Below are 27,416 nucleotides of genomic sequence, written 5' to 3' on the forward strand. Positions count from 1 at the left end.
AACTATAATCGAATTATCAAAAACCACTGCACACTTCTGTAAGAAAATTTGAACGTACTTTGTATTAAATAACTTCTCATTGAAAGGCCGTGCGTTCACTTCGACAAAAAATAAAAAACTGCAATCAATCTGAAACTGCAGGAAAGGAACAACAAAATCGCGCATGCGTACAACACAACTGCACTAAAGCACATTCCTTCAGATCCCCAGGTCAGACACATAATATACCTATCAAATTTAGCTAAGGTAAGGGATTCAAGAACTATGCATTGCACATGCGCAACAGGTCCTACAGTAACCCGGGCAAGCTCGATCGATCGATGAAAATTTCCAGAAAACAAGAATAGTTCCCAAAATAATTATATCGATGGCCCACACAATACCTTTCAATTTATGAGGTCGTATATCGCCCTCAAATGCAATGCTATCAAAATATTATTATCCATAGAATTATCTCTCATACAACAAAATAGACTTTCAAAATATAAATAGTGTATGGCGATTTCAGCTATCGAGATCTAACCATTACCGAACTATCAAGAACCACTCACTGCCCACTACTGTAAGGAAATTTAAACCTACTTTTTATACCAAAAGTTTTCACTTAAAGGCCGTGCGTTCACTTTGACGAAAAAGAAACAACTGCAATCAAATGACACTGCAAGAAAGGTACAACAAAGTCACGCATGCGTAATACACAATTGCACCTGAGTGTATGTCTGCAATTCCCAAGCTTCGTATTTTATTAATACACCTATCAAATCTAGTCAAAGTAAGGGATGCAAGACCTAGGCATTGCGCATGCGCAACAGGTCCTACAGTAACCCGGGCAAGCTCGATCGATCGACGAAAAGTTCCAGAATACAAGTACAATTCCGAAATAGATTTTATCGGTTGCCTTTATAAAACCTTTCAATTACAGAGATGGTATATCACCCTCAAATGCAACGCTATCAAAATAATCTTATCTATAGAACTATCTCTCGAATTATACAATAGACTAGCAGAATATTAAAAAAGGAATCACGATTAAAACTATAGAGATATAGCAATAATCACTGTCCACTTCTGTAAGAAAATTGGAACCTACTTTGTTTCCATAAGTTCTCACTAAAAGGCCGTGCGTTCACTTCGATGAAAAAGAAACAACTGCGATCAATCTGCTACAACAGGAAAAATGTACAACAAATTCGCGCATGCGTACTACACAACCTCATCTAAGCGCATGTCTGCAGATTCCCAGGCTCCCTATTTTGGTCGCGGAAGAATTCTAACAAATACCCGCGGCCCCATCATTAAAGCGGCTCGACGGAACACAGTGGGGTTTTAGTCGGTAAGAATCCGACATAACCCACGGCTCCTTCCCCGGGGGCCGTGGGTATCTTTGGAAGATTTCAGCACTATATAAAAAAAGGCTCCCTATTTTAATAAACCAATCAAATCTAGCTAAGATAAGGGATGCAAGACCTAGGCATTGCACATACGAAACAGATCCTACAGTAACCCGGGCAAACTCCATCGATCGACGAAAACTTCCAGAAAACATGAACCATTCCGATATTAACTTGACCTATATTACAAAACCTGTCAATTTTGAGATACTATATCGCCCTCTTTAACTCTATCAAAATATTCTGATCCGCCGAACCATCTCTTAAATTAAATTGAATGAAATATCAAATTAGTGATGATGAATCGCGATCAAAACTATCGAGATCTAACCATTATCGAACTATCAAGAAACATTATCCACTTCTGTAAGAAAATTTGAACCTACTTTTTATACAATAAGTTTTCACTTAAAGGCCGTGCATTCACTTTGACGAAAAGGAAACAAACTCAATCAATGGATACTGCAGGAAAGGTACAACAAAGTCGCGCATGCGTAATAGACAACTGCACCTGAGCGCTTGTCTGCAGATTTAAAAAACCAATCAAATCTAGCTAGGTAAGGGATGCAAGACCTACGCATTGCACATGCGCAATAGGTCCTACAGTAACCCGGGCAAGCTCGGTTGATCGACGAAAACTTCCAGAAAACATAAATCATTTCGATATTAATTTCACCTATGGCACTAATAAAACCTGTCCATTTTGAGATAGTATATCGCCCTCAAATGAAATTTCAAAATATTCATATCCGCAGAACTGTCTCTCGAACTATAACAATTCAAATTTTCAAATTTTCAAATAAATAATTTGAAAAAAAAATTCAATCTGCCACTGCCAGAAAGGTACAACAAAGTCACGCATGCGTTATGTACAACTGCAACTGAGCGCATATCTGCAGATTCCTAGGCTCCATATTTTAATACACCTATCAAATCTAGCTAGACCTAGGCATTGCACATGAGCAACAGCCAACAGGTCCTACAGTAACCCGGGCAAGCTCGATCGATCGACGAAAAGTTCCAGAAAAACAGAACACCTACAGTAACCCGGGCAAGCTCGATAGATCGACGAAAAGTTCCAGAAAACCAGAACAAGTCCGAAATTATTTATTTGTTTGTTTGATGGCCTTTACAAAACCGTTGAATTTGTGAGATCGTATATCGCCCAGAAATACAACCCAATCAAAATATTTTTATCTACATAATTGTCTCTCAAACAACAAAATAGACTCAAAATTAAAAGTGAATCTCGATTAAAACTATCGTGAGCTAACTATAATCGAACTATCCATCACCACTGTCCACTTCTGTAAGAAAATGTTAACCTACTTTGTATAACATAGCATTTCACTGAAAGGCCGTGCGTTCACTACGATGAAAAAGAAACAACTGGCAAATCTAGCTAAGGTAAGGGATGCAAGACCTAGGCATTGCACATGCGCAACAAGTCCTACTTTAATCCGGGCAAGCTCGATTGATCGACGAAAAGTTCCAGAAAACAAGAACAATTCCGAAATATATTATATCGATGGCCTTAAGAAACCTTTCAATTTCCGAGATGTTATCGCCCTAAATACAACGCTATCAAAATATCCTTATCTATTGAACCATCTCTCGAGTCTCGAATAGTGAATCGCGATTAAAACTATCGAGAGCTAACTATAATCGAACTATCAAGCACCACTGTCCACTTCTGTAAGAAAATGTTAACCTACTTCGTATTCCATAGCATTTCACCGAAAGGCCGTGCGTTCACTTCGACACACAAGAAACAACTGCCATAAATCTGGCACTGAAGGAAAGGTACAAGAAATTCGCACATGCGTAAAACACAACTGCACCTAAGCGCATGTCTGTAGATTTTTAGGCTCCATATATTAATATACCTATCAAATCTAGCTTAAGGTAGGTATCAATGCCTAGGTATTGCACAAGCGCAATAGGGCGTATACCGTAGCGAAGACCTGCAGAAACCTGGGCAAGCTCGATCGATCGATGAAAATAAAAATGTTTCCCAATATCATTAAATTTGCCTTTATTGCACTCGTAAATTCAGTAAACTATCGTAGAGAACCCTGTCAACGTATTCTTATCTACATAACTATCTGTTAAATAATACAATCCACTAACACAAAAATGACAATACGTAGCGATTAAAACTATCGAGAGCTGCCTCATCGAACAGTCAAGCACCACTGCCCACTTCTCTAAGAAAATTTGAACGTACTTTGTATTTAATAGGATGTCACTTGAAGGCCGTACGTTCACTTCGACAAAAAATAAACAACTGCAATGCATACAGGAAAGGAATAAAAAATTCGCACATGCGTAATATACAATTGCACCTAATCGCAAGCCTGCAGGTCCCCAGCCACTATTTTAATATACATACCCATTTATATTTTTGAGGCGGGTCAGTAAGGGCAGGTACCATAATCGTTACAGCGACGTGAAAACATTCCTAGGAGACAATCCATAAGTTTTTTAAATATTCTGAAAGGTCAGAAAAAAAAGATAAATTACCGGAAAAAATATTGTTGCCATCGATCCTAATTTATGTAGGGTTCAAAAGACGATAACGGACCATTTTGGGTTTGAATACTAGAAATGACAGAAAATGACAAAAAACTTTTCTCATACATTTCGTACGGAAAAACTATAATCTTCTACAAGTCAAAGTAAGTGCTCTTATTGACCCGTCTCAAAAATCCACTCTGGATATCATTAAAATATGGTAAGTATATAAGTCGTCGGACAAGCACATGCGCCATTGCTTGTTGGCCAAAAGGAAGACCTGCTATTCGCCGGACAAGCTCAATCGATCGATGAAAAGTTCCAGAAAGCAAAGATGTTTCGTTTGATTGAACTATACTACAGTCAGGCTCCCCCAGCCACTTCTTATAAAAATTTCAAGTACTTTGTATTCCATAGGATGTTACTGAAAGGCCGTATGATAGATTCAAGTAAAAAGAAAGAACTGCAATAAATCTGAGCAAGCAGCGAAGGTGTCTCCAATTCGCGCATTCGTTTTGTACAACTGCACTAAAGCACATGGCTGCAGATCCCCAGGTCACACACATAATATACGGTCTATCAAATCTAGCTAAGCTAAGGGATGCAAGACCTAGGCATCGCACATGCGCAACAGGTCCTACGGTACCCGGGCAAGCTCGATCGATCGACGAAAAGTTCCAGAAAACAACAACAATTCCTAAATAATTTTATCGATGGCCCTTATAAAACTTGTTAATTTGTGAGATATCTGGCAACGCTATGAAGATATTGCTCTATAATCGAACTATAAAGCACCAGTGTCCACTTCTGTAAGAAAATGTTAACTTACTTTGTATTCCATAGCATGTCACTGAAAGGCCGTGCGTTCACTTTGACGAAAAAGAAACAACTGCCATAAATCTGGCACTGAAGGAAAGGTACGAGAAATTCGCGCATGCGTAATACACAACTGCACCTAAGCGCATGTCTGTAGATTTTTAGGCTCCCTATGTTAATATACCTATCAAATCTAACAAACTACCTTATGATGCAAGACTTAGGTCTTTCGCTAAGCACTGTATATGCGCAATAGGTCGACAAAAGCGAAGACCTACCCGAACAATCTAGATTGATCGATGGTAATATACAAGATCTTGATTATAACTACACATTTTTAAATATATATTGTTATCGGTAAAATGACACAAAACAGCTCCCAGTATTCCTTACTACTACCATAGTATAAAGAGAAAAGTATGTTATCTTCGAACAAAGGTACATCGTGGAGCGCTTGGCCACGCCCTCGGTTCATGTACGTACAGACGCACACAATGCCGCTCGGTTCCTACTCTGGGGCCGGTCTCGTGATGGTCGCGCCATTGCTGTGAGCGCTCGGTGTTTGTTTATAAAATTAATATTCAAAATATGTGACTAGTGACAACCTTGCGCCTCGCTATTTTTAGGTACCGTGCCCTCCTAAACACCGGGAGTTGGCCTACTTCTCTCTTTTTACTATGCTTCTACTACTACGACTAATCGAGCCGAGATCTGATTAGAAAAACCGAGACAAACAACAAAAATGCTTTTCGATAGAATAGGTATGATATTATATGACTTGAAAGACCCAGCAATCCATTGGAAAGTTTTAACTGTAATGAGGCACAGCACGGCACAGCGTAACTAAAGACTGTTAAAAATTCTCTTGCCGAAGACGCTACCTATGTAACTTCAATAACGAAAAATGATAATACCAGATTAAGTGTGAATAGTCCTTTGTTATAATTTCTATATTTCCAATTCCCATGTTAAAATAAAAAAAAAATCGATATACTTAATATCAAGTATTAAAGTAAGCCTACGCATAGGCATCGCGCATGCGCAATAGATATTTTACTTAAAAGAAGACCTGTAACATCCCGACAAGTTCTATCTATCGACGAAATGTTGCAGAAAACGCAATTTCCCACACTTATCTAATCTGCGTATAAACCACTCATGACATAATTCGTACCCGTTTGTTAACACGAGCTGAAGAAGTCGGGTTATGTTGACCGCGGAAAGAAGCTTCTTTTAAAGCTTGTAGTTTTGGACTGCCATAGAAATCCCCACGCACTGTCTCTATTATGTGTATGGAAAAAAACCGGATACTCAAATCACCAGATATTGTTTGTCGAAAATATCAAACCTCGCTTAAAAGTCAATAAGTAGGAAGGCTGTACGCCTTCAGAATAATATATGGACATGCGAATTAGGTTATAATGCATAAGAAACATCTAGAATATCCCGGGCAAACTCGATCGATTGAGACACGATTAAATAATTAATCAATTATGTATTTCAAACACTAACAAACATAAATCAAGGATGCAAAAATATCGCCATCAGAATTCTGAAAGTTGTAGGTAATTAAACGATCTACAACTTTTGCTGTGAAACTTTTTTCACATGACCTCAAATTTCATTAGAAACATTCAATTACCAAGATTTTAGTTATTTTTATTTCTAACAAAGTTTTTTTTCCTTCAAAATTTGGTGAAAACTTGTCTTTTATGTCCTAAACACAATTTTTTTATTACATTTTTTTCGTTATTTTCACCAAATATCGAAAATCTAGCCTAATAGTCAATAAAAACATGTCACGTCAACATGAAACTGTTGTATTAAATCAAATGAGAACACCAGAAAAAAAAGAGTCACATACCTACTGAAGTAATAACTCGACAAATTCGCACTAGCGTCATACAAATATATAATGTTTTTGCTGATCCCTGAATAATTAAACCTTCGCACAGACTAATCCTACTTCTGAAACTTTTTAACCCCAGATAGCTGACCTTCCGAAACGGTGACCGATTAAGCCCGACGGGTATATAGAAAGTATTTTTTTCTCCGTAAATAAAAACATAAACTTGTTGTTTTCAGGTAAATAAAAATGCACGTCTTGTTGGTTCTTAATAATTTTAATTTTAGTTAAATAGCTTAATTGTAAAATAGCACAGATCTTAGAATAAACTTTGGAGGGTAAAATAAAAATCGCTTTTTTTTCATTTTTTTATCATTCAAACATATAATTATGTGTTATTATAACATAAAACAATAACAATAAAATTAGCACAAGTGATACAAAGACCAACTCTCTGTTCACATCATATCGCTATTTTACATCTTGTAGAAGCACTTTTGCTCACACGCTTTTTCTTTTAGTCGCACTTCGCCTATGTCTTCTTTTTAAGGCTTTCTCCTCCCAAGGAAGCTGAGAGGACCCTTTTTCATATTCTGATCATTGATATTAAGCCTGATTGGTCTGATGTCTGCTGGCCTTGAGTGGTGGACGATTGCTCTAAAAACACGTTCTTGATTTTATCGTTCACCTGGTGAACCAATAGTGAGATTTTGCATTTCTGCATGAACTTATAGGTAAAAACCTTGAAAAAACACACTTCTATTTACAAAAAATATTAACGCACATTATAACAATAATAACGTTTAAGCTTATGACCCGTTGAAACGAAGGGCAATGCTGAATAATTATAGTACTTACCTGAACTTGTGCCACTATAACTCCTTGGCGACTGAGTTGGCTAGCCGAGATAAAACATTTGTGTGCACCGTTAAAATAGGCAACTATGTATGGGATTTTATTAGATTCGACGGAGGTTAGCTATCTAGGGTTAAATATGATGGTTTTATTTATAATTTTAGTCGATTTACTGAACACATACATACATACACATAAATTCCAAATAATTCGCATTTTTCAGGTAAATTAAAATCGCAAATATATAATAATCGAATGTGATTTTTCTCAAGTATTTTGTCAATTGTCTTTTTAGTTGGACAAAAAAAGCTTTCTATTTACAATAACATTGATATTTAAAAACATAATTTTAACTTCCCATTAAAATGAATATTTAAAAAGATAATCTTTTCAATTTATAAAAAAAGACATTTAGTCCATTGAAATGTTACATTTTAAAGCTACATTTTACAACTTTTAATCTATACTAATATTATAAAGCTGAAGAGTTTGTTTGTTTGTTTGTTTGTTTGAACGCGCTAATCTCGGGAACTACTGGTCCGATTTGAAAAATTCTTTTGGTGTTAGATAGCCCATTTATCGAGGAAGGTTATAGGCTATATATCATCGCGCTACGACCAACAGGGGTGGAGCCACGGGGGTGAAACCGCGCGGAGCAGCTAGTAATAAAATAAAATTTCGTCCAGTGAGAAATACGACTATCTATGTAACTTTTCAATGGATTTATTTTTCCCAATTTGACTAAGGGCCGATTTTTCAATGCCCAGATAAACAGCTAGATAGACTTTATTCTTCAGTTAACAAAATATTCAATTTTTCAATAGACGAATAGGACTTATCTATCGAATAACTACGTTATTTGAGGAATAAATCTATTTGCCCCTCCAACGGCCAGATAGCGCGCTATTCGACGGTTAGGCGTTTGAGTTGACAACTGACGCGTCAAATTTGGGATATTTTCGTATGTGACATAGAGCGTAGAATTATTAACAATTAAACCTCTTTCTATATAATTATTATCAATTAAAATCATATTGAAATTGATGTTTTTGATAGTACTGATGACCATGCCATTGAAAATTTGCCGAACGCTGCCTTTAAGTATGTCGTTTCCATCGTAAAATATATATAAAATATATATAAAAAAACAGGATTATTTTATCCAAGGCAAAAAGTTTTCAAAATTTACCTCCATCGTTCTTTATTAAAGATCACTATTGAGTGCTACCTACTGCGCCCACGGTAGTAGGCGGGCTTTACCGTTCTTTACCTTTCGAGAACATCACGCATGCGCATTGTTATACCGCTTTAAGGCGCATGAACCAAATCAATGCAGACAATATTTCCAGGTAAAAACAATTAACTATCATAAAACAATTTCGGTTGTTCCTAGGGACGCCTAGTTACATGGAAATTAGGCCAAATTTATGAAAGATTTTCCCCGAACTAATTTTTAGGGAAAAAAATTCAAATCTTGAAATTTTTCGATATTGCCGTTTATTAGATAAGTTGTATTTTTCTTATGATCATCTGAGACTGGAGATTCGAGCAAAAACGACATAAGTATAAGTACTAGGAATAAATGGCAAAGCCAAAAATGTCTGGTGCTTGGGTGGGTGCAGACTTTTGGGTAAATTCCCCTACATTGTGCTTGATTCAAATGCAATCATGTCAAAGAAAAACGTTACAATTTTTTTTTGTTGAAAATACCTATACATACAGGGTGTACCAAAAAGTAGTGATGAACGGAAGCTGAGAGGTAGAGGACCTAGAGGGCTATCCGAATCACCCCCATGTATGTAATGCGATTTTTCGTATTTTCGGAGTTATGACGATTTTTTCAATTTTTCACCTATCGCCGAGTACGATGATATTTTCACTCATGCTGACGTCAATGATTGCGGAAGATGCTTGATTTTTTTTGTGTGCTAAGCTGAAAGATAGGCCAATTCAGTATGGTAACATTTACTATCGTTAGATCTTTGAATGGAATAAAAAAAAGAATGAAATGGCAAGAAAGATAAAATTACCCAGTATGTTCACCACTTCAAGGGCCCGTAAAAAAATAAAATCACATAAAAAAAGTTTTCCGTTTGACTTTTAAAAACTTGCTCTATCTATCAGATAGCTACCCTGAAAATTTCATTTTATTATTCAGAAGGCTTCAATCGAAAAATTTGAATCTAAATGTGGTAAGTGCAAAAATTGAATTAACATGATGATCATTAAAACCAATAAATAGGTGTTTAATTACCAGAAATTTTTAAAATAACCCCGCTGTTGCTCAATGCAAGTGCGACATCACCGTAAAAAGTAGTCTTTTAAATGTCTGAATGCCCTTTTATCATTTTTAATGGTTTCTTCTGCTACTATGAATTTCCGGGTTATTTCGTCCAAATTGTGGCAGTCTCTCGTCTTTGTAGTATCCCCACGGAAAATAATAAATAGGGTTTATGTCCGGGGACCGTGCAGGCCAGGCTAAAGGGCCAAGATACCCTGAAAGATGGATTGGTCGTTGCAGCCTGCGCATGCGCCGGTGAAGCCTGCCTTAAAGCCTGGCCTCCACGGTCCCTCGACCTAAACCCCATTGATTTGTTTCAATGGGAATATTAAAAAGACTTCGGCTACTTGAGAGAATGCCACAATTTAGACGAAATAACCCGGAAATTCATAGTAACAGAAGAAACCATTAAAAATGATAAAAGGGCATTCAGACATTTAAAAGACAACTTTTTACGGTGATGTCGCACTTGCATTGAGCAACAGCGGGGTTATTTTAAAAATTTCTGGTAATTAAACACCTATTGCACGCCTCATAAGCGAAGCGTTGAGGTGGGTACTACTGTCACTTCGCGCAAAACATCTGATTTTTCAAACTTAAAATGTCTTTATGTATCATACATTGCACTTGTAAGATAATACATACACACACATATTAAGAAAAAACACTATTTTTAACGTTCATGATATTTTTGATGTCATTTTTGTTATTTAAACTAGTTAAAAAACAGTTTAAAAAAGTTCTGTCTTGGACGTCCGTGTGTCTGTATGTGCGGATCCTTTTTCTTGTTAACACGATAGCGACCAAAATACTTTACTAATCGAGTCTTTTTTTTTCTCTTACGCTTGAGTATGCTCAGGAATAGAACCCTTTCATTTTTCAGGGTCTGATTCGATGTGGTTTAATTGTTATTAAATAAACAAAAATAATAATTAATAAATATTTATTAAAAAAAAATTATGAGGCGTGCACTTTTGGATTTTCCAAATTATTTATTGGTTTTAATGATCATCATGTTAATTCAATTTTTGCACTTACCACATTTAGATTTAAATTATTCGATTGAAGCCTTCTGAATAATAAAATGAAATTTTCAGGGTAGCTATCTGATAGATAGAGCAAGTTTTTAAAAGTCAAACGGAAAATTTTTTTTATGTGATTTTATTTTTTTACGGGCCCTTGAAGTGGTGAACATACTGGGTAATTTTATCTTTCTTGCCATTTAATTATTTTTTTTATTCCATTCAAAGATCTAACGATAGTAAATGTTACCATACTGAATTGGCCTATCTTTCAGCTTAGCACACAAAAAAAATCAAGCATCTTCCGCAATCATTGACGTCAGCATGAGTGAAAATATCATCGTACTCGGCGATAGGTGAAAAATTGAAAAAATCGTCATAACTCCGAAAATACGAAAAATCGCATAACATACATGGGGGTGATTCGGATAGCCCTCTAGGTCCTCTACCTCTCAGCTTCCGTTCATCACTACTTTTTGGTACACCCTGTATATACCTACCAATAAGGAAATGAATAGCTGAGGAATTGACATTAGACTTACGCGATTTTTATCTCCACCAAGAATGCAGTTTCACAAAAATATAAAAAAATCAAATAATTTTTCTCGGAAAAAAAAGAAACGTTAACAAACTGGGATATGAATAAAATTTACAAGTACACAAGACTACCAGAAACTCCTCCATACTAATACATATTATAAATGCGAAAGCATAGAAATCTAAATAACAAGACACTAGAAGTCGTAAGCGTGCGTGACCTTGTCGCCACTCAGGTGATTTTCACATCACCAGTGCATTCGTCACTGTTCAGTTGCTCTGGAGACGTATGAGTGTATACATGGTGTGTTTCAGCAATTCCCATTGCGGAAATTCTTCCACAAGTTGTAATTATACTTATAAAGGACAAATATTTCATCGGAAAATATTTTTTTTTAGAAATAATGCCGTTTTTCCTTAAATTTATAGAATATTTACAAGTATTACGAGTGTCACCATAGTAATCGAAATAACAATGAATGACACAGTCGACCATTCTTATTATCACGTTTGTTCGTATTGGAGCAAAAAGTCTCATATACTTAGGGATGTTATTCTAAAATAAACCGTAAATTCGTGCGTTAGGATACATATTCAAAAGCTTAATTTAATAGTTAAGTTAGTTTTCACTAAAATCAAGCTGTCCAATAAAAGGCATAGTTTACTTGTGTGTACTGTTTAGCTTTCGGTTTGAATGTGTTGATTTTGGCGACAGCGGTTTTCATACGAATTATGACATTATAGCACTTCTATGTGTCTTGTTATTTAGATTTCTATGTGCGAAAGTAACTCTGTCTGTCTGTCTGTTACTCAATCACGCCTAAACTACTGAACCAATTTTCATGAAATTTGGTATGGAGATATTTTGATACCCGAGAAAGGACATAGGCTACTTTTTACCCCGGGAAAATGACACAATCCCGGAAATCCCACGGGAACGGGAACTATGCGGGTTTTTCTTTGACTGCGCGGGCGAAGCCGCGGACGGAAACCTAGTTTCAAATAAATCATAAAAATTATAAAAAAAATGGTGATCGGTTAGGGAGGAAACTGCAATCTGTTACCACACCCAGAAAAAATGGCCGACCAAATTCGCGCATGCGCTGTTCAAATTGCTCTATAGAGCATGTCTGTAGATTCCCGGGCAAATAGATAATCAATAATGCTCGAAAATAGCTTATTATCGCGAAAAACGATTTTTTTTTTCACATTTCTATCCGTTTCTATAAAATACCGAATATTACCATCTTCAAATGTGCAAATAATGCATCACCGCTATTAAAAAATCTACATAAAATTGTTATTATGCAATTTTATACAAAAAAATACCAAAAATTGTAAGATTTCATTAGAAGAGTGAACGAGTATTATTTAATTAGAATTAAAAAAATGGTTTTCCAAATCACTCAAAACCTAAAACGAAGAAAAGTATGAAACCGGCATTATCTTTAGCAATATTTTTATTAATTAAATTTGTAAATAGGATATTTATAACGTCGATTTATTGAAACATAGAGTTCTAATTTAGAAATATCGTCATCAAAGTATGCCTTTTTGTATTGATTGTAATAATAAATATTGCAACGCAATTAAAGATGCACAAAACGCATGCGTCATTTACTGCAGTAAAATTATATTCGCCCGGGGTAGAATTTATTACTTTCTTTGATTTGTAAAATAAACTAAACCGCTCTTATTACCTTATTCTTCAAAACGATAAAAGAAATTATAAACACCAAGGCAAACACTGTTGCACCCACCCAACACGCCATATTAATTGTATAAATCACTGACTTGATATTCAAATTTGAAACTACGGAACCCGGATCTTAGTCAAATCGCCCACTTGAAGCACAAAGTATAAATTAAAAACTTAATTAGTGCCTACTTACAAGAGGTGATACAGCTCAACAGGTCGTGTTGTCGCCGCCAGCCGGAAAAGACTGAATAATGCATTTTACCGGAGGGGTAGCTAATTCGCGCATGCGCAGTATGACCGTGCACTAAAGAGCATGTCTGCAGTTGCCCGGGCAACTAGCTCTGGAAGATACTAGATACCATAGATATGCATACTGATATTATAAGGCTGTAGAGTTTGTATGTTTGGTTAAACGTGCTAATCTCAGGAACTAAGGGTCCGATTTCAATAATTCGGTCACCGTTGGATATGCACTTGATCTCTGAGTGCTATAGGCTTTGTATTAAATATTTACCACGGACGAAGCTAGGGCGGATTGCTAGTTGTGATAGGAAACGAATGACAGGAATTTTATTTTACAAATAAAATTATAATTTGAGTATTTATTTTTATCTAAATTTATTTTATGGCCAATAAAAATCGGTAAAGCGCGAGTCGGACTGGCGGCACTAACGTTCCGTATAAATACATATAAAGTTAATTTGCCCCCTAATACTATAGCATTATTAATATTTCAAATACTTAAATTTTTTATCACACTGTTTGTATGCATTTTCTGAGTAAAGGACAATGCCCACCTTCCATACATTTGAAAACCTGATAAAGAAAGTTTATGTATAGACCGCAAGACAGTATAGCAGGAATACTGCGGGGGTTTCTTTAGAGAACTGCCGCACGTATTATAGGTTTTTTGTTAGGGGGGGATGGGGGGGAGGAGGGGGGGACCCTCCCACCAAAAGGGGAAAGTTAGGAAACCAATAGTTTTGGAGAAAAATCAATTTTCCTATTCTAACCTCAAAATGTATGGAATTGGTGTAACAAAAATTTTAAGATACATATATAAAATACAAGCAAGTTGTGAAAACCTACGTAGTTTTTTTTATTTGAGTGGGAATCGCCCTAAAGTCGCTTCTGGCACTCGCCGGCCGCTGCCGCGGCACGCTCGCTTCGCTCGCTCGGCTCGTGCGGCAGTTCAAATGTTAACCTAATACGCTCGTCGCTTCGCTCCTCGCTACCTATTTGAATACTAAAAGTAAAAGTTTAATAGTTTTTTAACCTACGTAGATTTTTTTTAAGCTATTGCATAGCTTCTATCGCGGGCCTTGTGCGCGGGGACCGAATCCAGAAATTGCGTAACGAAAAACCTCACGCTCTCCACTCCGACGGGCACGGAGGTGTGGCTTCAAGGCATGCTATGCAATAGCTTTGCCGCGGCAGTCCCCGAGTGCCACACGTCTTTTTTGTTTGAGTGGGAATCGCCCTAAAGTCGCTTCTGGCACTCGCCGGCCGCTGCCGCGGCACGCTCGCTTCGCTCGCTCGGCTCGTGCGGCAGTTCAAGAGTTAACCTAACACGCTCGTCGCTTCGCTCCTCGCTACCTATTTGGATATTAAAAATAAAAGTTTAATAGTTTTTTAACCTACCTACGTAGATTTTTTTTTGTTTGAGTAGGAATCGCCCTAAAGTCGCTTTTGGCACTCGCCGGCCGCAGCGTAAAGTCACAGTACAGTTAAATGGAACGTCTTGGTCCGCTTTTTTTGCACAACAAAACGGATAAATGCACTTTTTTCGCACAAAAAATTATTAACTTTAAAAATTGATAACTAAAAAACTACAAGTTTCCTAACGATAATATTTTGGAATTACAATCTTACATTACCTAGCTAACTAAAAATATAAATATTTCCAACAAATTTGTGCGGCAGTTAACTAAAGCCAACCCATACTGCGTGCTTGATTAGGGAATAATTCCCTGTTTTCACTTTTACCAGTTAAACGCCAGGAATTTTAAAAAATACGAATTACTCAAACGCAAAACGAAAGAGACTGCGCCGATTCGAATATGACAGGCGGCTGTCAAACGTCAAAACAATCCGTTTCACTCTATCATCATCATAATTAAACGTAAACTGATAATGTTCGTATTATTTTTTACTTGACTTTAATAAATGTTCATAATATTTTACTATTTAGGTAAAAGAATTAAGTACTTAAAATATAACAAACAGTAATAAAACTAGTTAAAATAGTAAAAGTCAGTCTCCAGTCGTCACTCGCCAGCAAGTAAAACGGAACGTAGCAACTCTACAGATAACGTTCAAAAACCATAATTTCATTTTTTAAGAAGTTTGTACGAGTTTAGAAAAATAACAAAAATCTTTTTTTCCTACGTCTCTGATAAAAAAATGATAAGCGTAATGAGTTCACAATAAAATAAGCTAAATTTTAAGATTTGTTTCATTTCTATACATGTTCAGGTGAAAAATGGGCATTGTTCTTTACTATGGTAATGCATATTATATTTTACACCATCAGAAAGTAGATATTTCAACGAACAAAAAGCCTCCAAACTTTTTGTAAAAAGCTGATATTTTGACGTTAGAATTTTCGATTGAAAATTAGGTTGTTTTTTTTTGTATTAAGTTGAAATAAGGCGAAAAAATAAATATTTTCAATCAAATAAATTACAGTGTATTTGGGACATAATAAGGTAAGTTTTCACCAAATATCGTAGAAAATTTTATTTTTTTAAAGATATACTTAAATAAAAAACCAAAAACTTGGTTTTTTGAATTTTTCACCTAAATTTTAAGGTTATGTGAAAAAATTGCAAATACAAAAGTTGTAGAACTTTTTATTACCTACAACTTTGCCATTGAACTTTTTTCCATAGGACTTCAAGAGAAACCATTTTTTAGAAAAGACATAGTTTACTTGTGTGTACTGTTGTTTAGCTATCGGTTGAAATGTGTGGGTTTTGGCGACAGTGGTTTTCTTACTAATTATGACATAATAGCACTTCTACAGGGTCTTGTTATTTAGATTTCTATGATTACATGTCATTTGTCATATTAATAAAAGTTATTATCTTCTTGATGAGCAAGACCCCTAGTAGTGAAACCTGAAAAATACAATCTTGATCTTCACTGCTACTCTTCCTTCAGACTGTATTGACGGACTTTAGAATTCGATTCTGGGCAAGTCTTTACATTTGTTCCAAAATTTTGTTGTCCAGGTGAACGCGTGTTGAGAATATCCATTTATATTTCCCTCGTTGTTTGATATCCTGTAAAATCACAATTTCTTAGACTTCAAATAAATAATATTTTTAGGCCAAAGGGGGTTTCCAATAGAAACGGGTATTAACGGGTAATTGGCATAAGAAGCTCATTAATAAAATATTTTTGACAAATATAGGAATAAATAACATAGGAATGTCACCCACATTTCGCTATAATCTACCCGCTCTAATTGAAAACACCTTTATATGGTAAATTGGGATAAGAAGCTAAATAATAAAATATTTTTTTATTGATATGCCCACATGGAAATGTCGCCCACGTGTCAGAATAATCTACCCGCGCTTATTAAAAAGCCCATATAACCAAGAAATCAAACTATCGTTAATTGTACTTACTTTGCTGTTTACCTCACTGTTGTCTAAAATACGTGTTTACACTTTTAGAATTCATGATTTACGCAAGTAAAGGTATATTATCTATTTTCTCTAAACAACAAAAGCTCGGTAATAAAATCAATATGAACGTGTGTAGGCGTGTTAGAACAGTGGCAAAATGGTAAAGAACAGGATTGCCACGTGTTTCCCAACGTTAAAAAAAAGGATTGTCACGTGTACTTTCAGTAGGAAGACACGTCCTAATGTCGAAATCAGTTATGTAGGTACTTATGTAGCATCGTGAAGATAAATCAATAGTCGCAAATACTAAATATTGAGTCAATGTTAATACCCTTGTTCTTGCCACTTCGTTGTGGTTAACACCTACCATAATCAAGATATTTCATGTATTTCAAGTACTATTCCAAGTTTTCAATACCCAATACGCATACCTAATGCATGCGTCCTGCTTGTTCGCTACATGAATCGATTATGCTCTATATTAAATGTTTTTATAAGCAGAAATAATCAAATAAATAAATATACTATAACAAAATATTATATTTTGCATTTTACATATTGCATAAATTAAGAATAAAACAATTGCATCGCACATGATAAAGCACACAATAAATTACTTCGCAAAATTAAATTAACCATTGCATTGACTTCTTAAAATAAATCTTATTTGCGCATTTTTAAAACTTAATTAATTTATAATTTAAAACGTTAACATAAACAGACTAAAAATTAATAAGACTTAATGAAATTACTTACCATCTAGTCTCAGTTTATTGTAAACTTAAAATACGGGCAAATTATATTTAAAAAAAAATAACATGGGTGAATTTCACAACACAAGTGGTCACAAATAAAGGCACGGCGTAACTGTCAATTGAATTTGAAACATATACCATACCGCCTACTGTATTTGCATTGGCCACGTGCCAAAGAAAATCAATAATGTTGCTATGCAGACACCAATAGGGTGACTCTGAGGGGGATCCCCCATGTAATATTTTTACTGATTTACATAATTATTTCTAAACAGCGGCAATTTTGTATAAAACGTATCATATAGTTCTTGATAGGTTTTTTGCGTATAACATAGGATACGATAAACAAATATCGAAAAAAAAATATTAAATTTATGAATAATGATAGAAGATAGGTAATGGATTCATTTTTCATAAAAAAATCTTCAAAAATGAACATCGTATATTAAAACAGCTTCACCTTCCGAACTTTATACGAACTATTAACCTGAAATTATTATGAAACCTTAAAAAAGAAAGATGCCATCTATGGAAACCTCCAATAACTGTTAGAGGTTTCCATAGATGGCACCTTTCTTTGTTCTACTATTAACTATAATTTAAGCAAAACATTTGTTCATTGTAGGTACAGGGTATGTTTTAATAATTGAATTGCATTATGGTTGTATAAATTAAATTTATAAAGCACCTCAGAGGCTATGAGAACAATTATGACATTCTACAGATAATAATTGAAGAAAGAAGTTAAGATCCATATTTTTATATGAAAACATATTAAAAGGAATCCTCTCTCAAAACAGCGGCGCCATCCTTGGAAATGTTTATGAATTATCAAGCTGTTCCTAAATAGTTACTGGAAGTTTCCACAGATGGAGTTGGTCCATTTTAGTACATACAAATATAGATATAGATTATTACAAAAAAACTAAACAATAACAAATTGAAGATTAATTTAGAAATTTTATTAGTTATAACCTACGTATACCTACTGGAATTGCTCATTTGTAGTTGAATATTATTAATTGTAGTAAGAGTAAGGTAGTAAAAGCATAGCTCAAATATCAGCAAGTCAATATCTAAAGGAAAAATATGTTGTCCGGTTTAGTTGCTAGAGTCAGTCCATTAGTTAGGAGTAGAGTATGCACAAAATAAAAAAATAAAAACTTAAAATCAAATGCAATAAAATACTAAATATGAAAATAACCTAGAAAACAAAATAAAAAAATAACAAGGCAAATATTACTACTTATTCCACTTGTACGTATTTTGTGTGGCTAAGATATTGATCATTAGTCATTATGTACCACAATTAATACAGCCTTATGTACCTTGATCCCAATTGACATTATGTTGTTTTTGAAAACATACATTATTCTTCCCTTGCAAAATAATTAAACTATTGTTATGTAATTAAAAAGTGGATAGATTTATTTTTTTTCTTTGTAATTATTTAATAATCTAATACTTAATCAATAAATTTTATATATTATTTTTTAACAAAGTTGCTTAATGTTGTCTGTCCCTGACCCTATGCTATGCAATATATTTTATATAGTGAAGAGTGGTTGAAGAAATTTTAGTATGTATATGTTTAATTTGCAGTCAATGCAGGCAAAGATTCATTAACATTTTTTTTATATTCATTGCTATAGCTGCTACGTATAATATACATTATAAATCAACTGTGAAAATATTCATCCATCTCACTATCATGGTTATGCAGCCACCAGGCTGGCATATAGACAGACAGGTAAACAGGAAGTCAGAGGCTTAGCTATACACAGTATAGAGATGAAATAGTTTATGTAGGCACATCTTTTGTCTTCCTTGCTAATAACAAACCGTTTTTATGTGACTGTGAGCATTACCACAAACCTCGTAAGTTTTCACATTGCAAAATTATGTTTGAAACAAATGTGAAAATTTGTTTTCTAAATAAATAAATAGTTAGTAAATGTCTAAATGTTGCCGTTGTCACATTTTAATATTAGTTGGTAATTTTGTAACTTACTAAACTAAATGTGTTAATTCCTAAAAAAAATTCGAGCTGCTAATAACATGGCATATGTACCTTGGATATATTTTGCCTGTGTCTCACCCTTTGCCCCTGTATAATTGATATATTGAAATAAATGTATGGTTTATTAGACTGTGGTTATTTGATCCCATTTTTACTTTTTGGGTACATAACACTTATGATAGATGGCTATATTGAACAACATTATGTCACACAACCAATTAATCAAGCGAGAAATTACTTACTTTTAGCTCATAAACGCTTTATTTGGCTTATTTTCAGTATACTATGAGGATTTACTTATATTTTTTAGAAACCACTTCATAGAAAGAATATACAGTAATATTATACTGTAAATAAACATGTTAATCCATTTATTAAAGAATACGTCAATATTCAAACAAATAAAATATAGCTTAAATCAATTACCATCAAAATACGATATAAAAATCATTCTCAACTCATTATGTTGAAATTTTAAATACATTTAACAGGCAAAATAACAAGAAGCTTACAAAGAATGCATCGCAATGGTCATAAGTCATATTCTGTATATAAAATATAGCGTAAGAAACTTGTGTCTATTACCTTTGAAGCGGAGTTGTTCATGTTGGTTGGTTTTTTCAGTAAAGTCCCATTGATCAAGAAACAAACTAAATTTAATTAGTTAAATTTTCGATACTAACACTGTGTAATAAGTTAACAGAAAATAAATAAGGCAACATAACCAAGAAACTAGCGGGAATCTATGATAAACCGAAAACCCACCGAAAACCGAAATAAAACAAAATCATAAATGACGTTTGTCAAAAATTTTCAAACGGACGCAAACGATACTATCCGTAATCACAGATTAAAAATATACAGTATTTCCGTGATACAATCCACAAAATAAGTCCCCTATACGTGGCGCTATTGGCACCAAAAACAATGCTGCCAGTATATTTTAATTCAAATGTCTCCATTTGGGGTAAAATGGAAAGGGTTGTAGAAAATACCGATTCATCGTTGGTGATAAATAAGAATGTATTTACTCAACAGCATGGAAAAGGTAAAATTCAATTTTGACATTAATATTTTAATTATTAATGTGTATAGGTTTTCTTTCAATTATTAATTCACTTCTTGTAGACCTAACTTGTAGTTGTTAAAATTGACTGAGAAGTATGAATTATTTGTCCAGATACATTTCTTAAAAGTATTTCAGTGCAATCATTCATTTCACCAGACCCAAATTTTAGTTTATGGTTTAAATCGTAATGTGAGAGGCAACTCCTTACCTTTTTCTAAAAAAAACTGACGTGTCAAATTTAGTTCCTACTTTCTCCGTGGAACTTCTTTTGTGGCGATTTCTCTATATTATTCGATTCGTCCTTAAAATCGAAACCTACTTTTTATAATTTCGTAATTCGAATCGATTTTGTATCTATATTCGGGGCAATAAAACGTAATTATTTATAACACAAGTTGCTTAATTATTTTCATAAGCATTAAACCGATTTCAAAGAACTGTTACCAAAATCAAAAGTTTGTAGTATTAATTTTATACTGTGTCATGTTATTAGCTGTTATTACGTCATAGTCACTCAGGGGTGCTTCGTATCATAGTATTTTTCATAAACTTTATAGCATCTACAGACGCTCCGATTTGGTTGGTGCCAACCATCCGACCACGACCAAATCGGAAAGTGTAGAGAGCGGTCGGTCCGACATAATTATTATTAATATTGGTTTGACGTGGTCGGATGCGCCGGCGATACCGACCAAACCAACTTCCTATCCGATCCAACCAAATTGGAACGTCTGGAAGCTTTGTTCCGACCAAATCGGCTCATTCCATAGAGTAATATAGGTAATTGGCTCATTCACATTCGCAACGCCGCCGGTGTAGGACGTCAACATGAACGCCGAGGGAGTTACGGTCACCGAACGTGACATATTAATAAAATTGCTGGAACTATATAAAGACTTTCCCTGTTTGTGGGACTTAAGTAAAAAAGATTACGCAAATAGAGATGCCAGAAATCAAGCGTATTTTATTATGTTAGAAGTATTAAAAAAAATTGACAGTGCGGCTACATTAAAAACCTTAAAAAATAAGTTGTAAGAGCCGCATATGACTGTAATTTTCTCTATTTCTATAGTAGAATTTAGCCCATTCTCTTCGTACTATGGTCAACTGACATATTACTCTATGGTCAACTGACAGTTGGAAGGCCAACCGTCGGACAATCTGTAGCAATGTTGGAATCTTAGATTATACACCTATAGATGTAACCACTAAAATGACCTTCCTTGAAAGAGCGAGATCGTTAATTGTCAAACCCATGCAAAGAAACAGGACAGAATATATAGTTTTTGTCTTTGTCGACATGGCCGGTTTTATTGTTTGGCAAGAACAGATTGTGACAAACAAACTTGGCGTCTTTTGGATTTTTCTGTGATTGTGTGAATTTACAGTGTTTATTGCGTATAAAAATTGGATAATACAGAATATTTAGTGTACGTGCGATGGTGGGTTGCAGTGTTTTGGGTTGTAAAAGCCGGAGTGAGCGAAAAATTGAAGGAATAACATTTCACACGTAAGTAGGCGAAATTATCATTTCTTTCGTTATTACAACGCCAGATGATCATCGATTATAATGTTTTGTGATGAATTCAGTGATGTGATGCCAAGAATATTGAGTTGTGATACGTGTTTTCACTATCTTAAAATAAAATAACGATTAACGATGAACGGTTCAGGGTTGCCATAATGGCTACTTTAATTTACCCAAATAAATCATATTTCTTTATTGTCAGTACATACATACGATTCGAGGTCTTGTTTTGTGAAGAGAAAATAAAGATTATGATTATAATTAAAGATTATGATTGTTGGGTTTGCTTATCATGGTAGGTACTCATCCTTCTTATATTATAAATTCGAGGGTTTGGATGTTTGTTTGTTACTCAATCACGCAATAACGTCTGGATGGATTTCAATGATATTTTGCACATGAGTAGTTTATTACCTGGATTAACACGCGGATGTAGTCGCGGGTAAAAGCTAGTAGTATAATATTTTTATTGAGAGGAAATTAATTCTTCTGTACGTAAACTTTAATTTTAGTTACATTTATTTAAGGGCTTTATTGTAGTTTATTTAACTTATTACTCAATAAAGATAAACTTTCGTAACATGCGAATAAAATCTTCTTTTTTCAGGTTTCCATCCAATATTGATAAAAAGAAATAGCTGGATGCCACTGGACGAGAAAATTGGCTGCCAACAAAATATTCAAAAATTTGTTCCATTCATTTTGATGATGATTCATTACTGTATAAAAATAAACGAGTACAATTAAATCATTCAAAGTGTTGGTAACGAGAGGACAGTAGTGACTTCCGGTTTTCTACTCTTTTTTGCCAAGCTGTACTTATTTCATTATGTATATAGTAATAAATAATAAACATGTTTATGTTATAGACTGGTTTTATTTCATCATTGAACGTGTCGTGTGTCAATGATGTCCATACAATTCTCCTTACCTACCTTACGGAGGTTTGATTAAAGTATTTCGTACGACTACGACATAAGAGTTACATTATTGAAGCTAGCATTTAAAATATGCAAATTCAGAATTTTTAGTTTGCGAAGTACTTACAGGTATTTATAAAGTCTGTTCGCGATCAAGTAAGATTCATAATATTTTTTACCTAATATGTGGGAATTGCCAACTTATTAGGCAACACCACAAAATTCTATTTCTGTTTCAAGTGCGGCCACGCCATGGTTACATCTATAGGTGTATAATCTAAGGTTGGAATGGTTGCCTTGTCGGTTCCGATATGGTTGGCACCAACCAAATCGGAGCGTCTGTAGATGCTCTTAATATAGCCTTAAAGACAACATTTTAAACGTTTAATAATTGTTAAATTTTTGTAATACTTTTTCTTACAAAAAGTGTTTTAAAATACTTACGTAAAACACTAAAAATAATGAATATTGCAAGTTTAAAAATGACAATGAATTAATTTTAAAAAGGTGTATTTTCATAGAATGTATTTTTTATTTTAATTTTATTTACTTTTTGTTTTGTTCACTTTTTAGGATACTGCCATCTACTAAATATATTTGTAATGCGATATTTTTTTCAATTACTAGAGGAACTGCGGCGATGCTTGTGCTAACTTCACACAGTGTCGGCCAAAATTAATCGGCAATCGTGCGTATCGTACGTCTGCGGGTTGCGTCCCAAATTTAGTCGATTTGTCGTATTGTTTAGATGGTCTGTGCATAGGTTCTAGCCTATGTTCATTGCCTCGTTTACTCTTTGGTCATTTAGTGTATTGTCAATTTATATTTTGTCAGCCATGTTATTGCTGTAGAGGTGGTTTTTGTGGTCGAGTAACAATTCAGTTTCTTGTATAAAAAAAGTTATCAACGCGTTTCAAATGTAGTGAACATATTTACTTAAGTGGTGATATTATTGTGAACATGAGTTAAAACTGAGTTTTGTGATATTCTGCTTTGTTTGAAGATGCTTCAATACTTTTTTGTTGAGACAGTTTTAAAAATAAATTCTGTTTCATTTAGATACCCTTTCGGATTATAATTAATCTCAATCGAGAGTACACTTACGTTACTATGTGTTAATGTTTACTATTTACTTCCTAATTGAATTGTTAAAATGGAAATTTTACTTATTTTGTGTATTATTCCTATTAGTTTTGCTTACGATAAAGGTAAATATCTGTTGAAATGTGAGTGTATTTTTATATGATTGTATAGTTACTTAATAAATCTCGGTTTTTAGCATCTTTCTTTGGTGCCAGTTACATTTCATACCCACTACAAGAAGCTAAAGGGACAACAGATATAAGTTTTAGGTTTCGAACGCATTTATCAGATGCCCTACTTCTTCTCGCCGCTGGAAAGACAGATTATTGCATGGTAAGTTTATAACATAACTAGATTTCCGCCCGCGGCTTCGCCCGCGTTTTCAAAGGAAATCCCGCATAGTTCCAGTTCCCGTGGGATTTCCGGGATAAAACCTACCCTATGTGTTAATCCAAGTTACCTTCTATATGTGTGCTAAATTTCATTGTAATCGGTTCAGTAGTTTTTACGTGAAAGAGTAACAAACATCCATACATCCATACTTATAAACTTTGGCCTTTATAATAGTAGTAGGATATATTTAATACTTCTAAGATACTTTTTTCTTAGTTTGTTTTTATTTATGGCAACTAATCATAATAGTTGAATGTTTTAAAAGGAATGTTAGTTTACTGTTAAACATCTAAAATACAATATAAAAGTTTGTTTGTCTACCAAATTCTTGTTAAGATAATATAATATGTTGGGTATCTTCACCATGATTTGTTTTAAACTCTTAGATTCGCCTTGAGAGTGGAAGGTTAAAGTTGCACATAAACTTGGGTGCTGGAGAAAGTGAACTATCATCTCCAAAGGGTTTACATTTAAATGATAGCCAGTGGCATCATGTCAGCATCATAAGAAGGGAAGCTAATCTCACTCTAAAGGTAGGAAATATTAATTTATTTGTATTTTTTTAAAAAGGTAAAACAACATAAATTTATGATATTTATTACTTCATTGTTATATTTTTTTCAAGTTGTCCCTATTTTATTCTGTTTTTGCATAAAATAATTTTCACTTAAAAATAATTTCTCATGACTTGGGAGTTAAATTATGTTTTAAATTTGATACTTCAGTGATTAAAAGTTGTATATAAATTAATTGAATTAAGTTCCTGATCAACTATGTTAAAGTTAGATCTGTTTTCAAATTTACATTTTATAATATCAAATGAATGAATTAGTTGATATTGAAGTTAATCCTATTAATAACTAATTACTATTAAAAACTAACTAATTCCTATGGCAATGTACATTTAAATACACCGGTGGACACAAACAACATCAAACTTGTAAATAAAAAAAAATATGTGAACATTTCTCATACAATGCTATTACAATGACACAAACCTCAAAACCTCATGCTACACATTTGCACTGCAACACAAAGCATTATAGAGTTGATTACTTAGATAGATGCCGCAGCATAATGTGGGGCAGGAATTAATTGATTTCATACGCAAAGTATCTATGCACAGTCTTGTCACCTGTCAGAGATTTAATCCCCTCACTTATTACATTAGCTCTGAGAGCGTATGAATAAAATATGTGTTATATTAATAGGGGTTGATATAATGAAATGTAATTAACATATTCTATGACTCATAACTATGAAATAATCTTATCTCATGATCTGATTTTTAATAGAATCAAATATGTAATAGAAATCACAAACGTATTTCGGCGCTAATAGGATGGCACGAAATGTTGTTGGATTAAAAGAAAAATAAATCGCATGGGTTATAACTTATAATTTTTTTACCGTATTTTTGCGAATTTTACAGAAAAAAAAAACTCATACGCACAATATCACATCATTATCCTGGTATAATATAATAGCTAGCGCATTTCGAAAACGATGTAAAAAATACGTATTCCCTCTTTACACTAATAATATAAAGCAAGATGCTTAAACTAGAATAGATAAATGGAGCGCTATGTTGAAAACATAAATTAGCTGAGTACAGAAAAATACCTTAGTTGAAAATTAGAATCTGATTAATTGCCGATTTGTAGCAACGCCTGCTCAAATCACAACAAGTTATTTATCACCTTTATCGAATCACAATTAATTAGAGTACCTATTTTCCTTAACTTCCTTTTATTTACAAAACGAAAAAAGCAAAAGGAAGGAAATAAACGTTTTCTTTAAAAACACCTTATGTATAATATTACTCATGCGACATTTCTATGAAAAATGTAAATAAAACGTTTGTACATCTTCAATATACCTTTTATAGGTAAACAAAGAAATCACTTCTCCAAGATTATCATGTTACGAAAACGTGATTGTTCGGAAAACGGATACGATCGATCTCGTATTTTATTTTTATTCAGGTGTTAGCTGAATGTTTTTTATATCACGATGTAGTGTCAAAGGTATTTTAAACAAACATAAAATTGCAATCAATAAACACACGTTACAACATCAAAGGCATCGAGATCAAAGGCATGGAGCGCGAATTTTCATTGTCCCATAGTTTACATTTACACTTAGCAAACAACTGCCATAACTAAATGAAATACTTTACTTCATAAAGCGTTTCGAGATTGCAATTAATATTCTTCACATGAAAGCCTCATCCCTGCTCCGAGGACACACGATGGTTCATTTTAACCGTGGTAAGGCGAACAGATTAATGTAAATGAGGCACAAGGGTTCAGATAATAAGAGTATCGGTTTCTTTCAGTTAAATATGCACATAACTTTTTGTGACTCCGTAAAGTGGGTCTTGTGACAAGTATGGCGTACTTCGTGTGTGCTGCATATCATTACATCATGATAAATCAGTTCCACGTCTATGTAAATCGATATGTGTTGTAATCTTCCTTTGATTAAGTAAAACTTGCAATTAACTAACTACATTTCAGATTTCACTCTTTATGTCGTTACTTCTCTACTAGTCGATTTTATTAATCAATGGTAAAGCAAAAATCATGACACCAATCCTAAATTCACGATCGATAAACTAGTCACGAAATATTATATTATATTAAATGAATCTAGGCAAAACTACGTAGAAGATGCATACATCCATCTAAAAATAAAGAAAATCAAACAAAACTACTATAGTAGAGCCATTTTAATCAAGCAACATTTGACAGTTCAACAAAATTCAACAACGTAGCCTATAGATCAAGAGCCCACGACGGCCAGACTTTCCTTTCTTTCGGAAAGTTGAAAGTTTCTCTGTATATGTCTCCTATACAGATAAGAACGACCGGCGACTATCAAGTTTGGGTTGTGGTTACTTTGGCAGGAAACAGGTAGTGAAGGTGTATAAAATAGTACCTAACTTTCATCATAGTTTAAAAGCTAAATTTTATATATGTTACTTGGGGACCTATAAAAAGACATTACCTTAAGAGCCAGACAGTTTTCATGGTTCTTACATCTAGCCAGA

The 27,416-nt window shown here is 34.0% G+C and overlaps 2 protein-coding genes and 1 long non-coding RNA gene across 5 annotated transcripts in view; 2 read left to right on the forward strand and 1 right to left on the reverse strand.

Moving 5' to 3' along the window:
• LOC149491273 (BPTF-associated chromatin complex component 1-like) overlaps positions 1 to 20,117 on the reverse strand; it is a 31,250-nt gene extending 11,133 nt beyond the window's left edge. The window contains exon 1 of one of the 3 annotated variants that reach the window (XM_089698518.1): positions 19,957 to 20,117. In XM_089698518.1, the coding sequence (XP_089554644.1) occupies positions 19,957 to 19,977 (21 nt within the window). In that variant the 5' untranslated portion in view covers positions 19,978 to 20,117. Of the gene's footprint in view, positions 1 to 4,734; positions 4,776 to 13,154; positions 13,189 to 19,956 lie in introns of those variants that run through there. The other 2 variants (XM_089698533.1, XM_089698531.1) reach the window with 2 other exon arrangements.
• Positions 20,118 to 21,614: 1,497 nt separating this feature from the next.
• On the forward strand, positions 21,615 to 22,834 carry LOC149491274 (uncharacterized). Its single transcript, XR_016318391.1, has 2 exons — positions 21,615 to 21,950; positions 22,576 to 22,834. It is a non-coding gene; the product is annotated as an uncharacterized LOC149491274 (long non-coding RNA).
• A 753-nt stretch (positions 22,835 to 23,587) lies between these two features.
• The window catches only part of kon (chondroitin sulfate proteoglycan 4-like protein), a 36,873-nt gene continuing 33,044 nt past the window's right edge, over positions 23,588 to 27,416 (forward strand). The window contains exons 1-3 of the mRNA XM_089698561.1: positions 23,588 to 24,096; positions 24,168 to 24,304; positions 24,751 to 24,897. Coding sequence (XP_089554687.1) covers positions 24,042 to 24,096; positions 24,168 to 24,304; positions 24,751 to 24,897 — 339 coding nt within the window. The 5' untranslated portion in view covers positions 23,588 to 24,041. The remainder of the gene's footprint in view (positions 24,097 to 24,167; positions 24,305 to 24,750; positions 24,898 to 27,416) is intronic.

The sequence above is a fragment of the Colias philodice genome, chromosome 1 (genome assembly GCF_061535455.1).
Source record: "Colias philodice isolate Cphi_HAF_F1 chromosome 1, ilColPhil1 Martin Lab GWU primary, whole genome shotgun sequence".
Classification (NCBI taxonomy): Eukaryota; Metazoa; Arthropoda; class Insecta; order Lepidoptera; family Pieridae; genus Colias; species Colias philodice.